General features: G+C 47.1%; 1 protein-coding gene across 1 annotated transcript in view; it reads left to right on the forward strand.

The window, feature by feature from the left end:
• Positions 1-21,669, forward strand: part of TBX4 (T-box transcription factor 4) — a 34,954-nt gene extending 13,285 nt beyond the window's left edge. The window contains exons 4-9 of the mRNA XM_005525698.3: positions 734-853; positions 2,478-2,625; positions 14,618-14,770; positions 17,284-17,372; positions 17,706-17,947; positions 19,190-21,669. Of these exons, the coding sequence (XP_005525755.1) occupies positions 734-853; positions 2,478-2,625; positions 14,618-14,770; positions 17,284-17,372; positions 17,706-17,947; positions 19,190-19,806 (1,369 nt within the window). The 3' untranslated portion in view covers positions 19,807-21,669. The remainder of the gene's footprint in view (positions 1-733; positions 854-2,477; positions 2,626-14,617; positions 14,771-17,283; positions 17,373-17,705; positions 17,948-19,189) is intronic.
• Positions 21,670-22,585: the final 916 nt, after the last annotated feature.

The raw sequence follows: 22,585 nt of genomic DNA on the forward strand, positions 1-22,585 counted from the left end.
CTAATCCTGCAAATCCTGGCTGCTGACGCAGCCTCGAGGGATTGGGAAGCCCATGGCAATGTCAGTATCCATTAGGGCCCTCTCCTTTGGATTGCAAGGCTGGACTGTGATGGAATCTGCTGTTTTCACAGCCACATAGCTTTATAAAAAGGTGTTCTTTAATATCACAAAGACTCTTTAGGTCTGTAAGGCATGTAAATGTTCTCCAGTGATGCACTGGTTAATGGGATGCTCTGGTTTGGTGTCGGCTGAAGCCAGTGGGACAGGCTGCCATGCTCTGCCATGCTCCAGCAATGTTTAATGGGTGTGCTGTGAATTTGGGAAATCCAGGAAGGCCAGAGGAGCCTGTCTGCACCACCACAGGGTTTAACCCTTTGTCTCCCCCAGGCTTTGCTGATCCTCAGTTCTCAGTTTGTTGGAGGGAACACGGGTAGTGGTGGGACCTGGTGGATATTGGGATTGTGTGAATGACAAAGCCTGTGCTCAGTTTCCACTGGTTTTCCACTGTTCTCTGGCCCACTGCCCCTCTCCCTATACCCTTATCAAAATTTGTTCCCACTTTTGCACTGGCACACGCTCTGGAGAGTTTAATTCAGGTATGAACAAGAACCAATAATGTCCTCGCATAAATCCCTCTGATGGTAGATCTCCTTTTTGGGCTGCTGCTCCAGGTTTCCATCAGTTCCAGTGCTTCCATCCCTCACTAATGTGGTAACCTTCTGCTTTCCCCAAGGAGGATGTTTCCCAGTTACAAGGTCAAAGTGACTGGAATGAACCCCAAGACCAAGTACATTTTGTTGATCGACATTGTCCCAGCCGACGACCACCGGTACAAATTCTGTGACAACAAATGGTAAGACAACACTTCTGTTTGCCTGGTTTTCCATAAGAAAATTACAATTGGATCAACCATTTGTTGTGCAAACTTAGAAACCAACAGAAACACCTTCCCACAGGACATCCCAGAGCTCTCTTTGCTGGAGCAATGATGGACACAAGAGCCAGGGCTGGAAGTTTAAACCAGACAAATATAAAATGAAATATTATTAACAGGCTGGGTGGTTAACTGCTGGAAAAAAGTCCTGCTGGGAGTGGTGACTCGTCCATCCCCAAAGTGTTCTAGACTGGGGAGTTTTTTTGCAGAAGATGCTTTAAGCAAGCACAGGTTATCTGTCCAGTGTAGGAGGGTAAAGCCACAGCCTGCCTTGTACCAGAGGCTGGACAGGATGATCTAATGGCCCATTTTGGCCCTCAAAACTAGGTCTCTATGTGACTCAAGAAAAGTTTTAAATTCCTTTCTTCTATAGTAATATTTTGCTTTTAGGAGTGCAGCTATAAAGCAAAATGTGGGGTGGTTTACTCAGAGCCCTGATTCTCTTCTGCTATTCTTCCCTTCCCTGTGCCTTTCCCAGCAAAGTTACTTACCCGAGAGGCAGCTGGGATTTTTGCTGTCTGACAAAGGAAACGTGTTGTTTTCTCTTTTGATTTTGCCCCTGCAAAATGCCCGGCAGCCTCCCTCACTGCCACTATTCGCTGTGGTTTCCCCAAACCCTTCCACTGGCTGTGTCTGGTGAAAAGCAATGGAAAATTTCACAGAGAACGGGCCCAGTGACATCCCAGAAAGCAGAAATTATTTACTTGCACATTAGGACTGCTCTAGTTTTAAATAAAAAATCCTTTTTCCGTGTGCTTTTGTCCCAGAATGCCGCTGGGTAAGAGGAGTGGACTGAGGGTCTCTGCACCACGGTGGCCACTTTGTGTGTTTCAGACATTAAACATGAGATGATGGATAGTTTTAACTCTGTCTAATTTAGTTTTTGCCAGCCCTAGAGCTGTTTCCCCTTTTCCTTTTATTGCTGCTGGAAAGTTTCTGTTGTTTTTGGTAATATTGCTTTTATTGAGGTTTTATAAGAGGAGAACAATGTGGAGTAATGAGGGCGTTGCCATTAAATGATGTCTCATGGCTGGGCCTTGTGTCCCAGAGCTGATGGTGGTGTGGGGCAAGGGGAGCTGCAGAAGGGTGCTGGGAGCAGCTCCAGGGTGGGAAGCAGCCCCTTCCCACTGGGACAGGCTGTGGGAACCCTGCCTGGCTGTGAAGGGTGCAGCCACACCACTTCTACTGCCCACAGGTTCTTTCTCCTGTGCAGGGCCATCTCCCTTTGCAGAAGGGTCTTTGAACACTTCCAAAAACCCAGACAAGCTTTCCTCCTTGAACAATGTCTCCACAATCCCCATGTGGAGACAGTGCCCCAAGGAAATTCCATGTTGGAGCAGGGATGGGGTTACTCTACCAGCCTGTGATGCTGAAACAAGGATCCCAAAAACTCCCATGAGCAGCGGGAGCCTCCCCGAGTTCCCATGTCCCAGTGCATCCCCCCAGCGCTGGCGGGAGGGTTCCTGGGATGAGTCCAAGGACAAAAAGCTCTTCCATGTCCAGGCTGTGCCAGGGTGATGCCATCTGTCCCCTCTGTTCCCAGGATGGTGGCTGGGAAGGCCGAGCCAGCCATGCCAGGCCGGCTGTACGTGCACCCCGACTCCCCGGCCACGGGAGCCCACTGGATGCGGCAACTGGTGTCCTTCCAGAAGCTCAAACTCACCAACAACCACCTGGATCCCTTTGGACACGTAAGAGAGACATTCTGCAAGGGGTTTGGGTGGAGGTGGGCCTGTAATGCTGAGTTTGTGTCTGGGATGCTGGGTGGGATGTCACAGTTAATAACAGTTAATTGAATAATAAGGAACAACATTATTTTGTGCTGAGTGGGGGATATTTAATGCAAAGGGAGAGGGTCTGTGTGCTTCCCCTGCTCCTGGAAACACAACCATGACTGGCTCAGTTGTGTCCTGCTGGATGCCACCAAGTTTTTCTTTTGTGCCCAGGAACTTTCCAGGCAGCACTGCGGGATTTTCAGCCCGGCACGTGGTACATGCAGCTCACAGAAGCAGCTTGCATAAACTTCTGATTTTCCAAGCTGGCTTTGGCAGCTCTAAAAAAGATGAAGTATTTTATTTGGAAAATCTTGATTCATGTGTATTGGGAAAGCAGAAGTGGGGAGCACACAGTTATCTCCCCCAGTGCATTTAATAACTCAGACCAAGGGCCCTTGCAGCCTGTCAGGAGAGTGAGTGCTCAGGTACTGCATATAAAAACACAGACCTGTCTGGTTTGCACAGTTTGAGCTGAAAAGTCACATAGAACTAAACCATCCTTGGTGGGAGGAAGGGAAGAGAGAGTTTAAAATCCTTCTAGGTTTAGTGCCATCAGCTCCTCCTTGTACCACAGGTAAGAAAATCTAATTTGTGTCATCAAATGTGGGTTTTAACCTGATGGTGTTTTAAGCAGCAGCAGTTTGCAGGGCAAGGGGGGCTGTGAGAAGGGTGCAGAGTGGGAAAGGATGTATCTGTCTTGCTTAAAATGATTGTGCATGGAGCTTCTTTTCACTTGGAATCAGGGTCCAAATGCCTCCCAAAGCTGTCCAGAAAGTGATTCTGGCACAGCTAAATCAGCTGGAGCTTTAGGGAGTTCACTCAAGAGGCAGGAGGACCCCACCAGCTTAAAACACTGCTAAAAATCCAGATTTTGTAAATCCAGTGTTTGTCATTTTTTGTGGATTTTGAGCCTCCAAAAGCTGGGCCCTGGCAGGGACTCGTTGATAACCCAGCCCTGTGCTGGGCCCTGACCCCCTCCCCACCCTACTGACCCCACTGAGACATGTGTGAGCTTCAAAGGCTCCCCGGCACCGTTTAATGCTGCTGTTATTAATCACAGCCCATCCCTGCTCCCCCTGAAGCGGGGAAGCACCACGGAAATGAAATGAAATGAAACAACTGCGTCAGGGCTGACTCAGGGAAAGTGACACAAAGCCACCCCTGGCACCGTTTCGCTGCCACAGCCATCCTGACCCGCTGGCTTTGCACGTGGCATTTCTTCACACCATCTTTTTCTCTCGCTTCACTCTGCAGCTTAATATATGACTGTTTATGCTGTAAAATGTAAACCATAAAACCTGCAGGATGTGCGATGTGGCTGTAAAACAAACAGGATGTGCCGTGTTGGTTTTGCAACTTTAAACGTTTGCTTTTCCTGACTTTGTCATTTTTTAACTGAGATTTTAGCGCTGCATTTTAACAGGGAAGATTTTAACCCCCTCCTCCTTTCCAATGAACAGCCTGCTTGTCTTCCCACAAGGTTTCCCTAGTGAGACAGTGGGGACTCTGGTTTGGGTGTTTGGGGTGATACCCACCATGCTGTGGCTCCAGATGAGCCCTGCTCAGTGCCCTCGGGCCATGTACCACAGCCCCTCTCACATTAATGGGAAAATGCCTGAAATAATCTATTTTAAAGTACCTGGTTTGCTGCTCAGTTCAGGCACTGACAACCTGTCTGCCTAAATGGGATTGAACCTGTCCTCAGGCAGCTTCTGCTTTGGCTTCCAAATTAATCATCTGCTCTAGAGATGTTGTGCTCCAGGTTTTGTGGTGCACGTGGAGGAGAGCTGGGCTGCACCAGGAGAGGGGGAAGGCTCCCATCAGCTCAGGCTGAGAACAGCTCTGCTGTTGCAGGGCCTGTCCCACGAAGGCATTACGTTAGGAATAATAACAGCTTCTCATTTCTAGGAATTTGTTCCCAGTGACTGCAAAAACTTTCTTAAAGCTCCCTAAGAAAAACAAGTCAGAAAAGCCACAGGGTTTGTTTGCCTTCCCGTGCGCCAGCGGAGCCTGCCTGCGTTTCCTTTTGTCTTTGATTTCCTCCAAACCTCAAAACCACGTGGAGTGAGGATTTCTGCAGCCTTGGCTGGGGCATTTTTGGGGTTGTGAGCCAGAGCTGTGCTGGGTCACCCACCCTGGCACCCTCAGCCACTGCAGTGTCCCTGTCCCTACATGGGGTGCAGCTCCCAGGATCTCACCTGAAAGACAAGCAGAAATTTCACATTATTCCATCAATAAATGAATCCATTTATCTGTCCATGCCCTGACTCTGTGCACTGCAATAGCTGCTTGATATCAGGGATGAGCAGCTCCATGGAGATTATAGGAAGTGGAGGCACATTTGAGGCGTAAAATAAGTAAGATAAATATCTTAATTAATAAACTGTGGAGTTGAAGCCTTTGCTGCAATCCACAGAATTAGACTGGAGATTATTTACCATGCTGGGGACATGGGAAAGCCTCACTCCCTGACACTCAGCCCTTTCTCTCCAGCCTCACTCCTGCTGCTTGCCACGGGCTGTTATCTCTTGTGGTAAGTTATTAGTTTCAGTCTGAGGCATGGGAGGCATTTGTCAATGCAGACACGAAAAACTGAGCAGGTTTTATATCAGAACAAATTCAGAGCTCTGTAATCTGCCTCAAGCCCCTGTGGCTGAGCAGGTTTTGTGGCAGGTAAGCCTGTGCCCAGCTCACACAGCACAGCCTGAAAACGTGGGCTGTATATTTTGCTCCGGGGGGATTTTTCATCCATGAAAGGCTTCTTTCACACCAGGCTTAACAACTGAGGAACGTTCATGTTGAAAATGGATTAAGAAATCAGCAGCCACTGTAATGTTTAGCTACAGTGAGGTCTATCTGATCCCAAAGAAAGCACTGTAAGCCACCTATGCTCAGAGTGAAATCTGAATTTATGTATTTTCAAAGCATTACATGCAGAGATAATCAACCTGATAGAGCTTCTGATTTACATGAGGCTGGTGAGTGATTATGAGCATGAGGCATTCTGCCGGGGCTGGTGCTTTGCTCTCTGATGCCACAGGGCATTTGCAGAGGTGAAAATAATCTTGTGCCAGCAAGGGTGGCACGTCCCTTACCCATTCCCAGTGTATGCTGCCTGGGAAATACCTAGCAGTGTTTTCCAGGTGAAAAATAGGAATGACTCCATCACTCCAGGTTATTTTGTGCTAATCTCAGCTGCAGAGGATGCATAAAAATCCTTTCTCTGTTGGAAAGGGGAACATAAAACCTGTATTTCTTTAGAAAGCTGATTCTGGGCAATATGGGAAAATAGCAAGTGTGTGTCTGCATGGTGATAAACCCTCAGGAATGGAATTCCACTTTCGCCAGGGGTTTAAAGTACATAAACAAGGGGGTGGAAGGTGCCCACGAGATCATCCTGGTGGAGCTGTGGGTCAGCTCCTGGCCCTGGCAGGTGAAAGATGCTCTGGGTGGTGTGAGGCTGCTGAAGAGCTGTGACAGGGTGTCTCAGAACTGCAGTGAGGCTCTAGGGAGAACATGGGGAGCCCTTTTTGGGCACTGGGGCTGTAGGGAGGACATGGGGAGCCCTTTTTGGGCACTGGGGCTGTAGGAGGGATATGGGGAGCCCTTTTTGGGCACTGGGGCTGTAGGAGGGACATGGGGAGCCCTTTTTGGGCACTGGGGCTGTAGGAAGGACATGGGGAGCCCTTTTTGGGCACTGGGGCTGTAGGAAGGACATGGGGAGCCCTTTTTGGGCACTGGGGCTGTAGGAGGGACATGGGGAACCCTTTTGGACACTGGCCAGAGAACTGACCACAAGTGGTGGCTCCAGACACGTGCTGGCAGCTCCAGAGCCCCGGATCCTTCTGAGGACTGAGCAGTGGGATCTGCAGTATCCAGAGCAGAGCTGGATGGCAGCTGGGAGAAAACATTCCAGCCTTAGCCCAGGCCTCTCTCCCCTGGTTCTAGGCAGGCTGTGAGCACTCAGAGTCACGTAAGGGCAGTGCTCACTGGCTGGAAAATGGGAGAGGAGAGAGAGCATCCCGGGAGGGGTTTGTGCTGTTGTTGTGCTGCTGTTGTCAGTGACTGAAATGGAACCTCTCTGCCAGAGAACTCAGCTCCTGCAGCCAGGCCAGCTTGAAAAGGGCAAGAGCATCACATCAGTATTCTTGAGAGGTTCTGACTGGAACCAGATTGATTGGAAATGAAAAATATGGGAATATAATGAATATTTAAATAGATTCTGGGGTATATGAAGATATTCCTGCAAGGAAACAAACAAATAAACAAAGCGGGCAAGTAATAAATGAAGATTAGAAGTGGAGGTTGTGACAAATAAAAGTAGATATTTAATTTAATCCCACCCCAACACAGCATTGCTGAGCTTGGTTGTGTTGCAAACTCTGTACCTACCTCACTCCTGGGCTGCTGGTGATGCCTTTTAATTGCCATAATTACTTTATCTGCTTTTAAAATAAAGCTTTTATTTTAGTTTCTGGGATGTAACCAAGTGAGATTTGAAGCTGCAGGATATTATAGATGGCCTGTCACTCACAACAGCATTTGAAGTGATATTCCTGTTTTTCTTGACTCAAATCTGCTGTTTACTGGCTTTACTCATTAATGCTGATGAGTTTGTTATTTCTCTTCAGATTTAATATTTGCACACTTGGTTTTATTTGATTATCACTGAAAGCCTTAATTTTTCCCCTACTCCTGGGGTTTCCTTTTCATTTTTCTATTAATTAAATCAGCCTTTTTTCTGCCTGTGCCCGTCAGGCGCACTCAGGCACTTTTAATTAGCTCCACGTCCTACTAATCTTGCAAAACCCTAATTTTGATTCATAATTTTTTTTTATTTGTTTGCTTTATGACTTGTGGCCAAGCAGTTTCCTCTCGGGTGCTGGTGGGAGGTTTATGTGCTGCCTTGGAAGCAGCTTCCCCACCCCGGGCACTGGGATCACCAGGGGGAGGGAGAGAGGGAGGGATGGAGCCACAGCAGCTCCTGGGGGAAATCCTGCCTGGGGGAGAGGACACAGCCTCACCCCTCCTGTCCTGCTCAGAGCAATTGTCAGCTAAAAATTCCCTGTATTTATGTATATAACATTTTAGATATAGATATAGATATATAGATATATGGATGGTTTTTAAAAAGAATAGATATGATTTCTTATATGTATAAGGAATATATGCAATATGTATCTTACTTATATTTATATTTATATTTATATTTATATTTATATTTATATTTATATTTATATTTATATTTATATTTATATTTATATTTATATTTATATTTATATTTATATTTATATTTATATCTATATTTATATTTATATTTATATTTATATCTATATATCTATATCTATATCTATATCTATTTATAATATATAAGAAATCATATATATGTGTTTACATTTTATATATATATATATATATATATATATAAATAAATATGAAATCTGTCCCAATACTAACCCACCTTTTTTCCCAGTCTATTTAAACCTTGGAAAAACCCTTTTGTTCAGCCCTAAATTTGCAGGCAATTTTTTCAGAGCATCACTAAGCCTTCTGCTGAAAGAATATCCATGAAAAATTTATTTTCTTTATATTTTTTTTATTGGTACTCATTCATTTTAGGAAATCAGAGCAATAATGATGCCCAAATAAATTACAAAGTGAAGTTTTACATTGTTTGCTGTAAAAAAGAAATGGGCAGAGCTGTGTGCCACTGGGAATGGTGTGTGTTCCACAGGGAGGGATGGATCCAGGGTTTCCGTTTAAATACTGGGGAAAGAAATGGCCAGTGGGGTTGGTGGTTGAAAAGAAGATTTACTTCTCTCTGTTAAGTCTTTTTGTTGTTACATCGCTGGTTTATGGGAGTCAAATGCAGTGGATTTTGGTGAAGTTGAACTGGAATCAGATCCTGAAATGGTCTGGATTGGAGTGGGAGCCAGCCTGGAGAAGGCAGGGAAGGGGTCACACCTGAGGGGGTCACACATGGGGCGTCCCAGGTGTCACACCTGGGCTCTGCCCAAAAACCCTCCCGTGCCAGAGTGGAGGTGCAGTCACCCCAAAGCTGTGTCCCAAGGCCCCATAATTCCAGCTGATGGGAGATGAGAAAGAGCCGAGGGAGAAAAAACCCAGAAATCCCAGCCTTGGCCATCTCGTTAGGAACTGTTTGTCTGAGCTCATGCTGAACCTTTTCCCAGGATTTTCCAGCCTTTCTTTTATTCCCTGCTGTGCCGACTGCCAGGACAAACGTGTGGATTTGGGAGGCTCCTCTGCAGCCCTGCAGGAGCAGCCTGGCTGCACTTGGGGCTGGGGAGAGCCCAGTCTGTCCCTGCCTTGGGACAGAGCGAGGCCAATCCTTCCCTGGGAAGGGCAAATCCATAGGATGAGTTGCAGGGAATTTTAGAGCTGGAGTTTTAGCTGCTGGAGGGGGTGTGGGAGTAGAATGTTTTATTTGGTTGAACTGGGTGATCTCAGGGGTCTTTCCCACTGTAAATGCTGGTGTGATTTTCATGCTGCCTTTGGGGTGAGGTGTCCCTGGGAGTCCCAGGGTGGGTGCAGGGAGAACAGGGAACTGATCCCACATCCCCTGGACACATCCCAGGCAACACAGCTGGGTCAGCTCCAGTGCTGATGGAGCATCTCCAAACTAAAAAATTCTTCAGTCTGGGATGGTTTATACCACCAAATGCTCTAAATATTAATTGAGATGATTCTGCAGAGCCTCCTTGATTAAAACACCATTTTTTCCGTGTAAAAGTCTGGATTGTCAGGTTTTTGTTCTGGGCTGTTGTGCTCCAGCTCCGAGTCCCAGTGTGGGACCAGGGCCAGCCTCAGCTCAAAGGCTTTTTCACTTTGAAAGAATAGAGGGAAGGAAGAAAGAAGCAGAAAATATATTAAAATGCAAGATTTTATATTAGTTATGTGATCCCCTGGGAGCAACCATAAAATTATGTGGCTTTTTCGTAGCCATTTACTATTCAATATAAAAAGGGGAGTTACCATAGCAACCACTGCATCATCTGACATCTGATACCTTGGCGAAACAGGGAGCTCTTAAATCAACTCCCCAAATTTCATATGAAAGTAAATACATTTTACTGGTGATTTCAAGGCGAGTTTGCCTTGTGACAAGGAATGTGGCACCATTTCCCCAGCTCAGCTCGTGGCCTTTGGGCCCCATCCTGCAAACTCAGGTCCTGGAGCTGACATTACTCAGCAGTGTGAGAGATTAGAAGTTAGAGGAGTTTGTTTTCCTAAGTGAAATTAAATGAAAGGAGCAAACGACACCATTTCTTTTAAAATTTCTTGTTGACTGGGGAATGCCAAAAAAATGAAGAAGTTGAATTCTGTAACAGCTGAAGTTCCAGCTACAAGTGTGCAAGCAGCACAAAGGAGGGAGACGGGGGGTGAGAATAAAAATAAAAATCAAAATTAAAAGATATTTGTGTAAGCTCACATTGGACTTTGGGGTTGGGCTCTCACACTCTGCTCAGCATGTGTTGGAGTAGCAGTGACATCACCCTGGGGATGCTCTGGCTTCTCTGCCAGCACCAAGGCTGTTCCAGGGCCAGGGGGAGCAGCCAAGAGGTGCAAAACATTTCCCAAAATATCCAGGAGCTCTTTGGGTCTCACCTGGTGCAGCCCAGGAGGGTCCCCACCATGGGGTCCCTGACAACCTATCCCAAATTACCTACTTTTTGTACAAAAACAATTTAAAATTGTGTGAGTGTCTGACACTGAATTTATCTCCCCATGAAAAAGCTAAGTGCAGGAAAATACAAAGTTATGGTTTCAGCATCACCTTGGAGGCTGAGGGCTCTGTGCTCAGTGCTCTGTGCCATCAATAAAAATACTTCTCATTTTTGACACAATTCTTCAAGTTAATCTTTCCACTTATGTTCGTCACTGGAGTGGAATTGACATTTGTTTTGTGTATTTTTAGCTTCCCAAAGCAGCCTTGAAAACTATTTAGCCTGAATTGTTGGCATTTCACTTTGCACAGATTTTGAATGCACAGGGATTACACCAAGCACAAGTAAGGAGGATTTGTGTGCAGACACAGCCTCTGTGTAGGAGTTCTTGTTCTTAAATAAAATGCTGGTTTTATGCAGAGAGTGGTTGCTGACCCCCAAAAAGATGTGGAAAATCCCCTGTGCCACACACTTAAATTCCAACAGGAATTACATTGAGACATGTGGGCAAATATTCACTTTTTGTGCAAGGGACAGAAATGCTCAAACTTGTAAATGCAGTGGCAAAATTAGGCCATTTGGGGTTTTTTTGCATGATGAACCTCCAAGCAGATCTGCAGCCACAACAGAAACATTGAGCATCTGTCAGAAATACTTTCCTGAGTTCTTCTATCAGGCTCCAAGAAGTTCATTTTGGAAATTGTTTGGACTCCTTGACTTTGGAGATATTATTAAAAATAAATTTATCTTTTTAAAGGGGTCATTATAGCCTAGCCTGTTTTGGAGGTGGAACACAGGCTATTCATCCAGGGTGTATCAAAACCTGGGCTCCTAATTTTCCCTTTGGGAATCTCAGTTTAAAGTTGTTTTCTTCATCCTGAAGCTGAGTTGCTCTGGGGAAAAGTCACCCATCCTGGGCCGTGTGGGACAGACTGTGAGGAGAGCTCAGCCCAGCTTTTGCTCCAGACAGCCATTGTTTATCAGCATGGCTCAACTCTTAATTAATGAAAATTGAGATGTCCCTTCTTTTATGAAAGTCCCGTCCCTCGGGTGTTCCTTGGCTTTATGAGTGGCTGATACATGAAAGCAGAGAAAAGGCTCCAGCCCAAAACCTGAGACGACCCTCTCAGATCTACACCCTGCACATCAACAGCCACAAAGTGGTTCAGAGGCTTAATGTAAAGCTGATAAAATGCCAAAAATTCCTCATTCTCTCTCCTGGGGAGCAGGGAGGGCTGTCTGGAAAACATCAACAGTAAAAATTGCATTTAAGTGGTGCATAATGCAGCAGCTACTGTGGGCAGGGGGACCTGCAGCAGATTGAGGGGGTTTGGAGAGCACAAGCTCCATGCACTGCCTCCCATCCCAGCTGGAGCACCTGGAGCTGCTGCTTTGAGCTCTCCTGGACATGGGAATCATGGAGAAGAAAGGGTTTCTGAACACACGGAGCAATCACAGAGCTCTTATTTATCTTCTGCTTCTTATTTAAAAGCGGCTAAAACCATAATTAGTGCTGCAGTGTGCACATCCATCCATCCATCCATCCATCATCCATCCATCCATCCATCATCCATCCATCATCCATCCATCATCCATCATCCATCCATCCATCATCCATCCATCATCCATCCATCCATCCATCATCCATCCATCATCCATCCATCATCCATCCATCCATCATCCATCCATCATCCATCCATCATCCATCCATCATCCATCATCCATCCATCCATCCATCATCCATCCATCATCCATCCATCATCCATCCATCCATCCATCCATCATCCATCCATCCATCATCCATCCATCATCCATCCATCCATCATCCATCCATCATCCATCCATCCATCCTTCATCCATCCATCCATCCATCCATCCATCCATCCATCATCCATCCATCATCCATCATCCATCATCCATCCATCATCCATCCATCATCCATCATCCATCATCCATCATCCATCATCCATCCATCCATCATCCATCCATCATCCATCCATCCATCCATCCATCCATCATCCATCCATCATCCATCATCCATCCATCCATCCATCATCCATCCATCCATCCATCATCCATCATCCATCCATCATCCATCCATCATCCATCATCCATCCATCCATCCATCCATCCATCATCCATCCATCCATCCATCCATCCATCCATCCATCATCCATCATCCATCCATCCATCCATCCATCCATCCATCCATCATCCATCCATCATCCATCATCCATCCATCATCCATCCATCCATCCATCATCCATCCATCCATCATCCATCATCCATCCATCCATCCATCCATCATCCATCCATCATCCATCCATCCATCCATCCATCCATCCATCCATCCATCATCCATCCATCCATCCATCATCCATCCATCCATCATCCATCCATCCATCATCCATCCATCCATCCATGCATCCATCATCCATCCATCCATCATCCATCCATCATCCATCCATCCATCCATCCATCCATCATCCATCCATCCATCATCCATCCATCCATCCATCATCCATCCATCCATCCATCCATCCATCCATCCATCATCCATCCATCATCCATCCATCCATCATCCATCCATCATCCATCCATCCATCCATCCATCCATCCATCATCCATCCATCCATCCATCATCCATCCATCCATCCATCCATCCATCCATCCATCCATCCATCCATCCATCCATCCATCCATCCATCCATCCATCATCCATCCATCATCCATCCATCCATCATCCATCCATCATCCATCCATCCATCATCCATCCATCATCCATCCATCATCCATCCATCATCCATCCATCCATCATCCATCCATCCATCATCCATCCATCCATCCATCCATCCATCATCCATCCATCCATCCATCATCCATCCCTCATCCATCCATCCATCCATCCATCCATCCATCCATCCTTCCATCCATCATCCATCCATCCATCCATCCATGATTCCATCCATCCATCCATCCATCCATCATCCATCCATCCATCCATCATCCATCCATCCATCCATCATCCATCCATCCATCATCCATCCATCCATCATCCATCCATCCATCCATCCATCCATCCATCATCCATCCATCCATGATTCCATCCATCCATCCCTCCCTCTCTCCATCCACCACCAGTAGAAGACCCCACCCATCACAGTGTCCCCTCCTTGGCCCTTTGCCTGTCTCTGTCCCTGTCCTGGCCTTTGGGCACCCCAGAGGTGAGAGCCTGGCTGGGATTCCTCTCTGGAATTCCTCTCCCGCAGGAGCAGCCAGGCTCAACGAGCCCCTTTGGGAGTGGAAGGAGGAGATTGGAAAAGATTATGCTGAGAAAACAAGGCAGCAGTATTTCTTCTTTGCCCAGTAAAAGGAATAAAGGCTTTTCTTCAAACCATCCCACTTCTCAAAAGAAATTCCATTTACTGAAGCCTTTTCTTCTGCAGTGTGTGGGCACATCCCTTCTTTGTGGGATCTCTGCTGGGATGGGATGAGCCTGGGCAGCCCCTCTCAGCCCAAAAAACTCCACAAAAAAAAACCCTTTAGTGGAGCCAGGCTGTGATCCCTGCTGGACCTCAGCCCTTCCCCAACCCCCCTGGCACCCTCCATAAAAAATCCCTTGGCTGCTGCTGGTCCTGCCTTTCACTGGCCAAGACTCGAGGAGGGGAGAGGTGCCCGGACCAGCCACCCACACTCAGCCACTCCACAAACAGCAGCAAAAACCAATCCGCTGCTTTGTAGTTTGATTTTTTTTTACCAGCAGATAAAAGAAAAATAGCTTTCTAGTTTTTTTTCCCCCTGTGGTTTCTGTGTTGGTTTTTTTTTCCTCTGCTAAACTGTGTATTTTTCAGCTCAGTAAAGTATTTATTAGGAATCTTTACAGACCAGGCTGCTGGTGAATTATAAATTGTACCGCTTCGGCGTGAGCTGGGGGAAAAAAAAAATTATGACATTTTTTCCACCCAGACTGATTCTATCCAATAGCAATAGGAAAAATGAGGGTTTACCAGGAAAGCTTTAAGTTCAGCTCTGCTTGCCAGAGCTGCAGATACCTTTTGTGCCTTGCTTCATGTGCATTTCTAGAATGTAAATTTTCGTTTTGAACTCACAAGCGAAGCTAAAGCTGAGCTCTGCTGGGTCCTGCTGCAAAGAGTCCAACAGCCATGGCTCGTCTCTTTTCTTTTTTGAATGGATTTCTCACTTTAGCTTCAATTGTTTTTCAGATCATCCTTAATTCAATGCACAAATACCAGCCGCGGCTGCACATCGTGAAGGCGGACGAGAACAACGCGTTTGGCTCCAAGAACACGGCTTTCTGCACCCACGTCTTCCCAGAGACCTCCTTCATTTCTGTCACCTCCTACCAGAACCACAAGGTAGGCAGCTTTTGGGGCTACAAATGCTTTATTTCTGTCCAGGAACTTTGTGAGAGAATCTTCCTGTTCTGCTGCTTTAAAGGACAAGTTTCCATCCTGGCTGTAAGCATGAGGGATGAGCCAGGACACAGCAGGGATGTTGTTGGTAACAATATTTTGGCAAAGCCTGGGCTCGCCTGACTCGCTGTGCTCATAGAGCTGAGATGTCATTCAAACAGCAAGGCACATCTAATAATGACCAGTAAAGCTTGCTCATAAATCTGCAGTGACCAGTAATTACAGAATGTGTGTTTAGTGAGACAGATGAGGAATGTGACCATAAAAACGGAGCTCAGAGCTGCCTCTGCGGTTTGCACGTGGGTGCAGGAGGGGCTGGGGGTTGTGAAGTACAAAGGGCTCAGCTCTGGGTGGGTGTCAGGGACACCTGTGTGCTGCAGGGGCTGTTTGTGGTTTGAGGGTGGTGGTACCTGTGCCATGGGCAGAGTTCTGACTGAGGGTTGGATCCCAGCAGGACTGACAGCGGTGGGACAGTGAATTGTCACCTCCCTGTGTCACCTCACCAGGACAGGGACAGGGGAGAATGACTGCAGGGATGGAAAAGGCTTCAGATTCTATCCTTCTACTGCTCTGCCTTTGCACAAGTTCCTGCTCCCAGGCATTTTCCTAATGGCAAAGTCCAATTGCTGTATAAGGAATAATTAATAATTTAATTGGAATTTTTAAAGTGCATCAAGATTCATAACTAAAGGTGCAGAGCGAGGTAGCACTGCCAGAGCTCTCCTGTCACCCTGAGTGTGAAATCTGCCATGTGTAACTGTACCCATTCCTTCCCTACACATTCATAGGAAAATCCTGCAGGAACAGGAACGTGTGAAATTCTTCCTCCCCAATAACCTGACCAGAGCTTTTCCTCCCAAGCAGGATGCCTGTGTGCCCTTTGATGCTTGAAGCATAGAGTCCTTGAAAAAATGTTGCAATTAGTGAGCCAGTTAAGAGTCTCAAAGCAGAAACATGGATGTGGTATGGTCAGGCAGGGTGGGGGAAAAGGGCCCATTAGGATACTGAAGGTAGGAAAGTTGTAGCTGTTGTAAAATGACCAATTGCCCAAACATGGTTAACCAAAAAGATCCAAATGAGCTTATATTTAATACATATTTAAAATGTCTGCTGTCAATGGTGCCTTTCATCCCTAAAGTGCTCCATAAATTCCTCACTTGCAGTGTCACTGCTGTCCAGCTGTGCTGGGGGGGCTCGTGGCTGGGGGGCAGCACAGGGTGGACCTGACAGATTTAGGGAAAATGTCCCATATGAGCCCAAATTCTTTAGTGAAAATCCTGTGAGGAGCCTCTGTGGTGCTGCCCAGCTCCTGGCCTGGGGTCTGCAGGCTGGGGGGATGGAATGGACACAGCCCTGAGCAGGGGACACAGGGCCCTGCAGCAGGTGACAGCAGGCAGAAGGTCTCACCATGACCTCAGTGTGGACTCGAGAAAATCTCAGCCTCAGAGGAACACCTGAATGGTTTTATTTATTCTCTTACACATCAACAATTAGAACTGTGGTCTGCGTTTCTTTTAGAAGAAACAAACTGCTGAAATATTTTTAGCTCAGAAATCTCCTGCTCACAAGAAGTGTGGTTGTAAATAATTGTGTTCTTAAAGAAAAAAATGAGGAAGTTGAGGATAGAAGTTACCTCTGGCACAGGTCAGTGAGGAAGGTGTGTGCTCACCCCAAATCCCCTCCTGGGCTGCATGAGGCCAGGGGAAGGTGACAAGGAGGAACTAAAGCCCTGATCTTGCTCACATCAGAGGAAAACCACGATCACTAAATAACAAAATGAAATTAAGATGTACAAACCTGCTGTCAGGCTGTGGGTTTGGAAGGGTCCTGCGCTTCTTGTGGTTCATCGGCTGCTTGAGCTTCCCTGGAAGAACTCGAGCCCTGGAGGCTGCTTAAATTCACATGTCACCACCTTCCCCTCCAGCACTGATAGCGGCCAGCTGTGTTCTCAGGAGTTTTTTTGGTAAGGGATATTTTTCAACATTGCTAAAAGTGTAGCTGTTAGTAACAGCAATGCTCATGCAAAACCATCCCAAAGCAGAACTGGCTGCTCTCCTCAGCATTAAAATGGGATGCAGAGGGCTCAGGGCAGGGAGAGAGGCTGTGCAGGGATAAAACACTGTTTGAGCTGAGATGCTTTTCACAAAGTTAAAATGACTCAATGGTGGCCATAAAGGTGTATTAAATTGTTATGGGAATTAGGGAGAGCCACACCATGACAAGCAGGGCTCTCTAACATGGAACCATAAGAAACCTTTTATATCAGACAAATAAATTCTCTGTATCAGGAGTCCAGAAAAAGAACACAGGGCCTAGAATAAGACCCAGGCTCTGCATTTCACAGGGATCATCAAGACTGGGCCCCTCGAGACCCATCAGCTCAGCCCCTCTGCTGCTGCACTTTTGGTCTGATTTGCTTTCAAACACTTTATTCTTGGTGGTTTTTTCTTTTAAAGATAACCCAGCTGAAAATTGAAAACAACCCCTTTGCCAAGGGCTTCCGGGGCAGCGACGACAGCGACCTGCGCGTGGCACGGCTCCAAAGGTACCTCCCTCCTCATCCTGCTCCTCACGGGCTGCAGCTCTTTGGAGAAGCAGCTGAAAGGTGCCAGAGCCACAGGGCACCGTGATTCCTTGTGCCTGAATTCCACTGATATCCCTCAAAAGCCCTTCCTGTAACTCTGACACGCTCGGTGCTGTCAGCTCTTGCCCACACCCAGAGGAGTGCAGTGAGTTCATCGTCTGAAGCAAAGGGTGGTGAAGTCATTGGCTGGAGATGCTCTGAGGGAGCCAAACCAATATTTCCTCATTCTGTTGATGAAATTCTGGTGATGCTGATCGCTGCCTAACCGGTCTTAATTTTTCTCACCTCTTTTAGCAAAGAATATCCAGTAATTTCCAAAAGCATCATGAGGCAGAGGTTGGTGTCCAGTCATGGCCAGCTGTCAGCAAAGCCAGATGTTAACCCACTCCATGGCAATCACCAGACCCTCCAGCATTATCAGTATGAGAATGGAGCTCACATGCAGTTTGCAGCTTCAGATACTCAAGATCTGCCACTCAACACCTTCACAGCACAGAGAGATTCAGGGCTCTTCTACCATTGTCTAAAAAGAAGAGGTAACTCGAGTTCACAGCTAGAAAAATATTACAGAAAATAAACCTGAGAGCGTGAGTTCGGTTTGGATTGGTCTCTGGGGCTTTGATCTTCAAAAATACCACTGTGGTTGGAGTGTTTTGGAAGGTCAGGAGGCAAGAGCTGCTGTTTGGGGAAGTTTTTAGTGGGTTTGTCCTATAGAAGGTAAATTCAGACTCTGAGACAGAGGTGAAACAATTAATTAGAACGTGTAATTCAAATGGCATAGAGCTTCAGCAGAAAATTATCCATTGTTAGGATCAGCTGGAATAAAAATTGTTTGCAGGAGGTCATTAGCATTACAAAAATTCTACATTTTCCAAGGTAAAACCATGAGCAATTCCCTCAATGTGTGCGGAGCAGTGGGACTGTGGGAGCTTGGTATGAGCAGCCCTTTCCTCTCATCCACTAATTCTCAATTTTAAGTGAGATGTGACTGCATTCTCTTCCTTTTAGTCCAGCATCAGATGAGATCATGGCATGTTTTAAGTTAAATGGAAAAATTTTGCACAGAAGAAAAAAATCCTTCTCTTTGCATGTCTCACTGCCTGCTAATTTATTTAAGCTGGGAGAATCCTCTGATCATGGCTAAATGAAGAATCTAACAGCACCAGTAATGAGGGCTGCAAGGCAAATGTGTAATTTTAGCAGATGTTTAATATGCAGATGAATTCACTAATTCATCCAGAGAATATTCCTAATAAGTAACAGAAAGCTGCTGGGGAACAGGGCCAGGGTCCTGGCAGGAGGAGAGGGGCTGTGCAAAGCTGAGGAAGGGCTCCTGACTGGGAAAGGGCTCCTTTATCTGGAAATATTTCTGCAGCTTTTGACGTGAATATCTGGGAAATGTAGAGCCATTTTTGCAATGACAGGAAGGCAGGCTGTGATAAGACCCTTTAAGAGACTTCTTGAATTTGTCAGGAGGAGCCGTGCAGGAGTGTCAGGGCCCTCCGTTATCTGGATGAACGTGGAGTAATCCCTGATGTGAGAAGAGACTCTCACTTAAGCTGACAAATGTCACCGGAGTGCTTTGAGGCCGGGGGGGATTAGCCTGACATTTGCAGCACAATGTCTTTTTGATGTTGTACATTGTTTTCCCAAACTAAGATGGTTTAAGTGGATTAAGCCGAGAAAGGGCACCAGTTTAGCGAAATAATCGCGGCCTCCGAGGGGACTCCCCGGCCCCGGCTCCCAGCAGAATTCCTGAACACGAATTTTTCTTGCAGAAAGCGCTCGGCACCTGGACCTGCCCTGCAAACGCTCCTACCTGGACGCCTCCTCCTCGGTGGGGGACGATCATTATTTCCGCTCGCCGCCGCCCTACGAGCAGCAGATGCTGAGCCCGTCCTACTGCGGTGAGGTGGCCCCACGGGAGGCCTGCATGTACTCTGGCTCCGGCGCCGACATCGCCGCCGTCTCGGCCGTCGACGATTTGCCTCCTCCGCCGCCGCCGCTGAGCTGCAACATGTGGACTTCAGTCGCACCTTACACCGGCTACAGCGTGCAGACGATGGACACTGTCCCCTACCAGCCCTTCCCCGCTCACTTCCCCGCCGCCCCCATGATGCCGCGGCTCCCGGCCATGGCGGGCCAGGGCTCGCAGCCGCCGGGGAACGGCCCCTTCAGCGTGTACAACCAGCTGGGCCCGGGCCGGGAGCGCGGCCCCGCCTCGGCCTTCCCCAGGGAGAGGGGACACCCGGCCGTGTGCGAGAGGAAAGCGCCCTCCCCGCACCTGAACGCGGCCAACGAGTTCCTGTACTCGCAGAGCTTCTCGCTGTCCAGGGAGTCCTCGCTGCAGTACCATTCAGGGATGGGGACTGTGGAGAACTGGACTGACGGGTGACCCCCGGGCCACGGCGACCTCACTGCTCCGGGACAGCTCAGTCAGTGTTGATACCTGTGGGTAACTTGCACTTGGGTGAGACACGTGTGCGTTTCCAGAGGGATTTGTGTGGGTGAGGAGCTCGAATCTTCGGGCACGCGGAGAATTCCACCGCCCGGCTCAGTGGGCTGGATTCATCGGGCTCTTAGTGACTCCCAAATAAATTCATTCTCGTGTCTTCATCCAGTAGAAACCATCTTCATGACTAACGAGTGACGTAGCTAGTCATGTTCTTTTGCTTGTAATGTTGAACATCCGTGAGCAAATTTTGGCTATTTGGGAAAAATATGAGCTTTACTTTTACGGTCCTTGGTTCATGAAGCCACAACTCCCGAACCTCCGAGGGAAAAAGCCATTTGATCGGTTGCATAGCTCAAGGACTGCCGTGGCAGCGCTTCTTTGGCCCTTTGGGTCCAGAGAGGTTCCTGGTTCCTCGGGCAGGGCGGGAGCGGCGGCAGCTCCGGGAGCTGCGGGGCCCGGGCACAGCGGAGAAGGCACCGATGCACAAATGTCTCTTCTTGCCCCCACACCCACATCGCTCCTGGCTGTGGGAAGCGAAGATGTGAAGAGTTAAGCCCGAGGCCAAACAGCAAATTAACTGCAGCGTTAGGAACAGACCCAGTGTCTTCAGACTCCCATCCCTTGATTGAATCACATTTGCTTCTTGCAATATATTTATGAAGTTTAAGCTTAAAAGTCGCCAATACTTTCCAGAACCGATTTCTGTATTTGCTGGTCCTTGATTTCTTTCGTATTCAGCTGAAACGTGTCTTTTGTGCTATGTTCTTTTCTTTTGCAGCTAACTCAGATGGAATTGTTTTCAGCCTAAAGGAGGCCTGGAGGAATATTTTCCTAGTGGTGGGGTGAGGAGGGAAGAGCTCCCATCACCTGTCAGGCTTTACAGTGTACAAATATTTGTAGAACAGGTAAAATCTGTATCCAGTGTATTCGTTGCTCCTTTTGTTTACTGTGGAAGTGCCCGGGGCCGATTCCTCCAGCGCTGGCTTTGCCCTCTGCAGTGTCCCTGGGAGTTGTCGGGGTGGATTTGATGATCTTTTCCAACCTCAGTGGTTGTGTGTGGAGGCTGACACTGAGGGAGCAGAGGAATTCCTTCTGGGACAAAACTCCCGCTGCCCTCGCCCACAAAGCTCCAGTGCAGTGTCCGTCCTGCCGAGCTCCCGGGCGCTGCCCCGAGGGACAGAGGCGATGCTGGAGTTTGGTTCCACTCAAGGGCACAATGGTCAAGCTTCAGTCATTGCACAGTGGGTGTTTTTTATTTCCTCCCATTGCTTCCCCAATGGGCAAAAGCAAAAAGCTGAAATGCAGGTTTGGAGGTGGGGAGGTGCCTCTGTGTTTTGGTGAATCCATCCCAAGGAGGAGCCCGATGGGTGAGGGGGCTGGGACACAGCCCCGAGGTCACTTTTCAACCAGGACAGTCCCCTGCACCCCCCCAGCACAATTCCTGTGTGACTGGTGCGGGTTTTGTAACCAGATTTTGGAAATCACTACAATTTTTGCATGCTGAATAGCTATTTATATACATATATATTTTATATATATATATATATATAAAATTATATATATCACAAATGCAGGCCACGTGTCCAGTTCAGCTTTGCTTTTGACAAATGAAATACTTAATAAAAATGAATGTTGCAAAGGGTTTTTTTTTTTTTGGATAGACATCTATTTAATTTTTTTTTTTTTTAATTACACACCTTTGATGTAAAAAGTAAGAATTGGTTAGACAAAAAAGCATATATATACTACAGATAAATCTTTATTAGAAACCACATTAGATACAGGTGGTATGGAATTTTTAAATGTTTGTTACATAGCATGGACATTTTATTTTACATATCAGAACATAAAGTCATTTTACTACTACAAGCTGTCTCTGGGTGCATTTCAATAATTAGTATAAAAATGTTCCATGGTGAATTAAGATGCCTCGTCTCTCTTCTGTCTCCTGCTGCCTGACTACACCAGCCTCACACTTCCCAAGGTGCACACCTGACCCTTTTTGCACCATCTCAAAGCTCCAGCATTGGGTTTTAGGTGCCCCTGGGTTTATTTGGGATGTTTCTGGTGTTTCAGGGCTCACAAGAATTGACCTGAGCACTGAGTTGGGAGCAGCACTTCCTTCCCTGATCTCGTTCCTGTGTCCGGCTGCAGCTCAGTTCCAGGGCCAGTGGTGAGGAGTTCAAGGTGGGAGGGGGGAGAGGTCTGGGGGTGTCACTGCCCAGGATTTGCAATGCTCAGCTCATTTCTCACCGTGACACTGGATCAACACTGAACCAGACAAATGGAACCCAAAAATGAGTGGGGTCAGCGGCCCAGGCTGCAAAGGAAAATCTGCCTGGATCTTTTACAGAGGTGACCAACACAATAACAATGGCATTTTTTAATGAATAATCACTGCTGCTATTTTAAACCATTTTTCATGTACCTTCTGCTTGTCCATGCAATATTTATTGATTTAAAAAGTAATTCCTGTAAGACCAATCCCAGAACCTTTCAGTCAATGCAGGGAGTGTAGAGAAATCTCGATCATGTAATTAATGCAAGTTTTACCTGGCAGCCTTTGCAAAGGGCAGGGCCCAGGTTCTGTCCCACAGCAGCCACTGGAGCTGAGTGAGTGCCCTGGGAATCCCTGTGCCAAACAATGATCCTTTCCTTATAAAAATAGCACAGGATATTTATGAGTACAGGACCTGATTGGGAAAGGCTGAGTTAGCAT

Source organism: Pseudopodoces humilis, chromosome 23 (genome assembly GCF_049639895.1).
Source record: "Pseudopodoces humilis isolate 2021_Gansu_Grassland_sample_001 chromosome 23, ASM4963989v1, whole genome shotgun sequence".
NCBI classification, from domain to species: Eukaryota; Metazoa; Chordata; class Aves; order Passeriformes; family Paridae; genus Pseudopodoces; species Pseudopodoces humilis.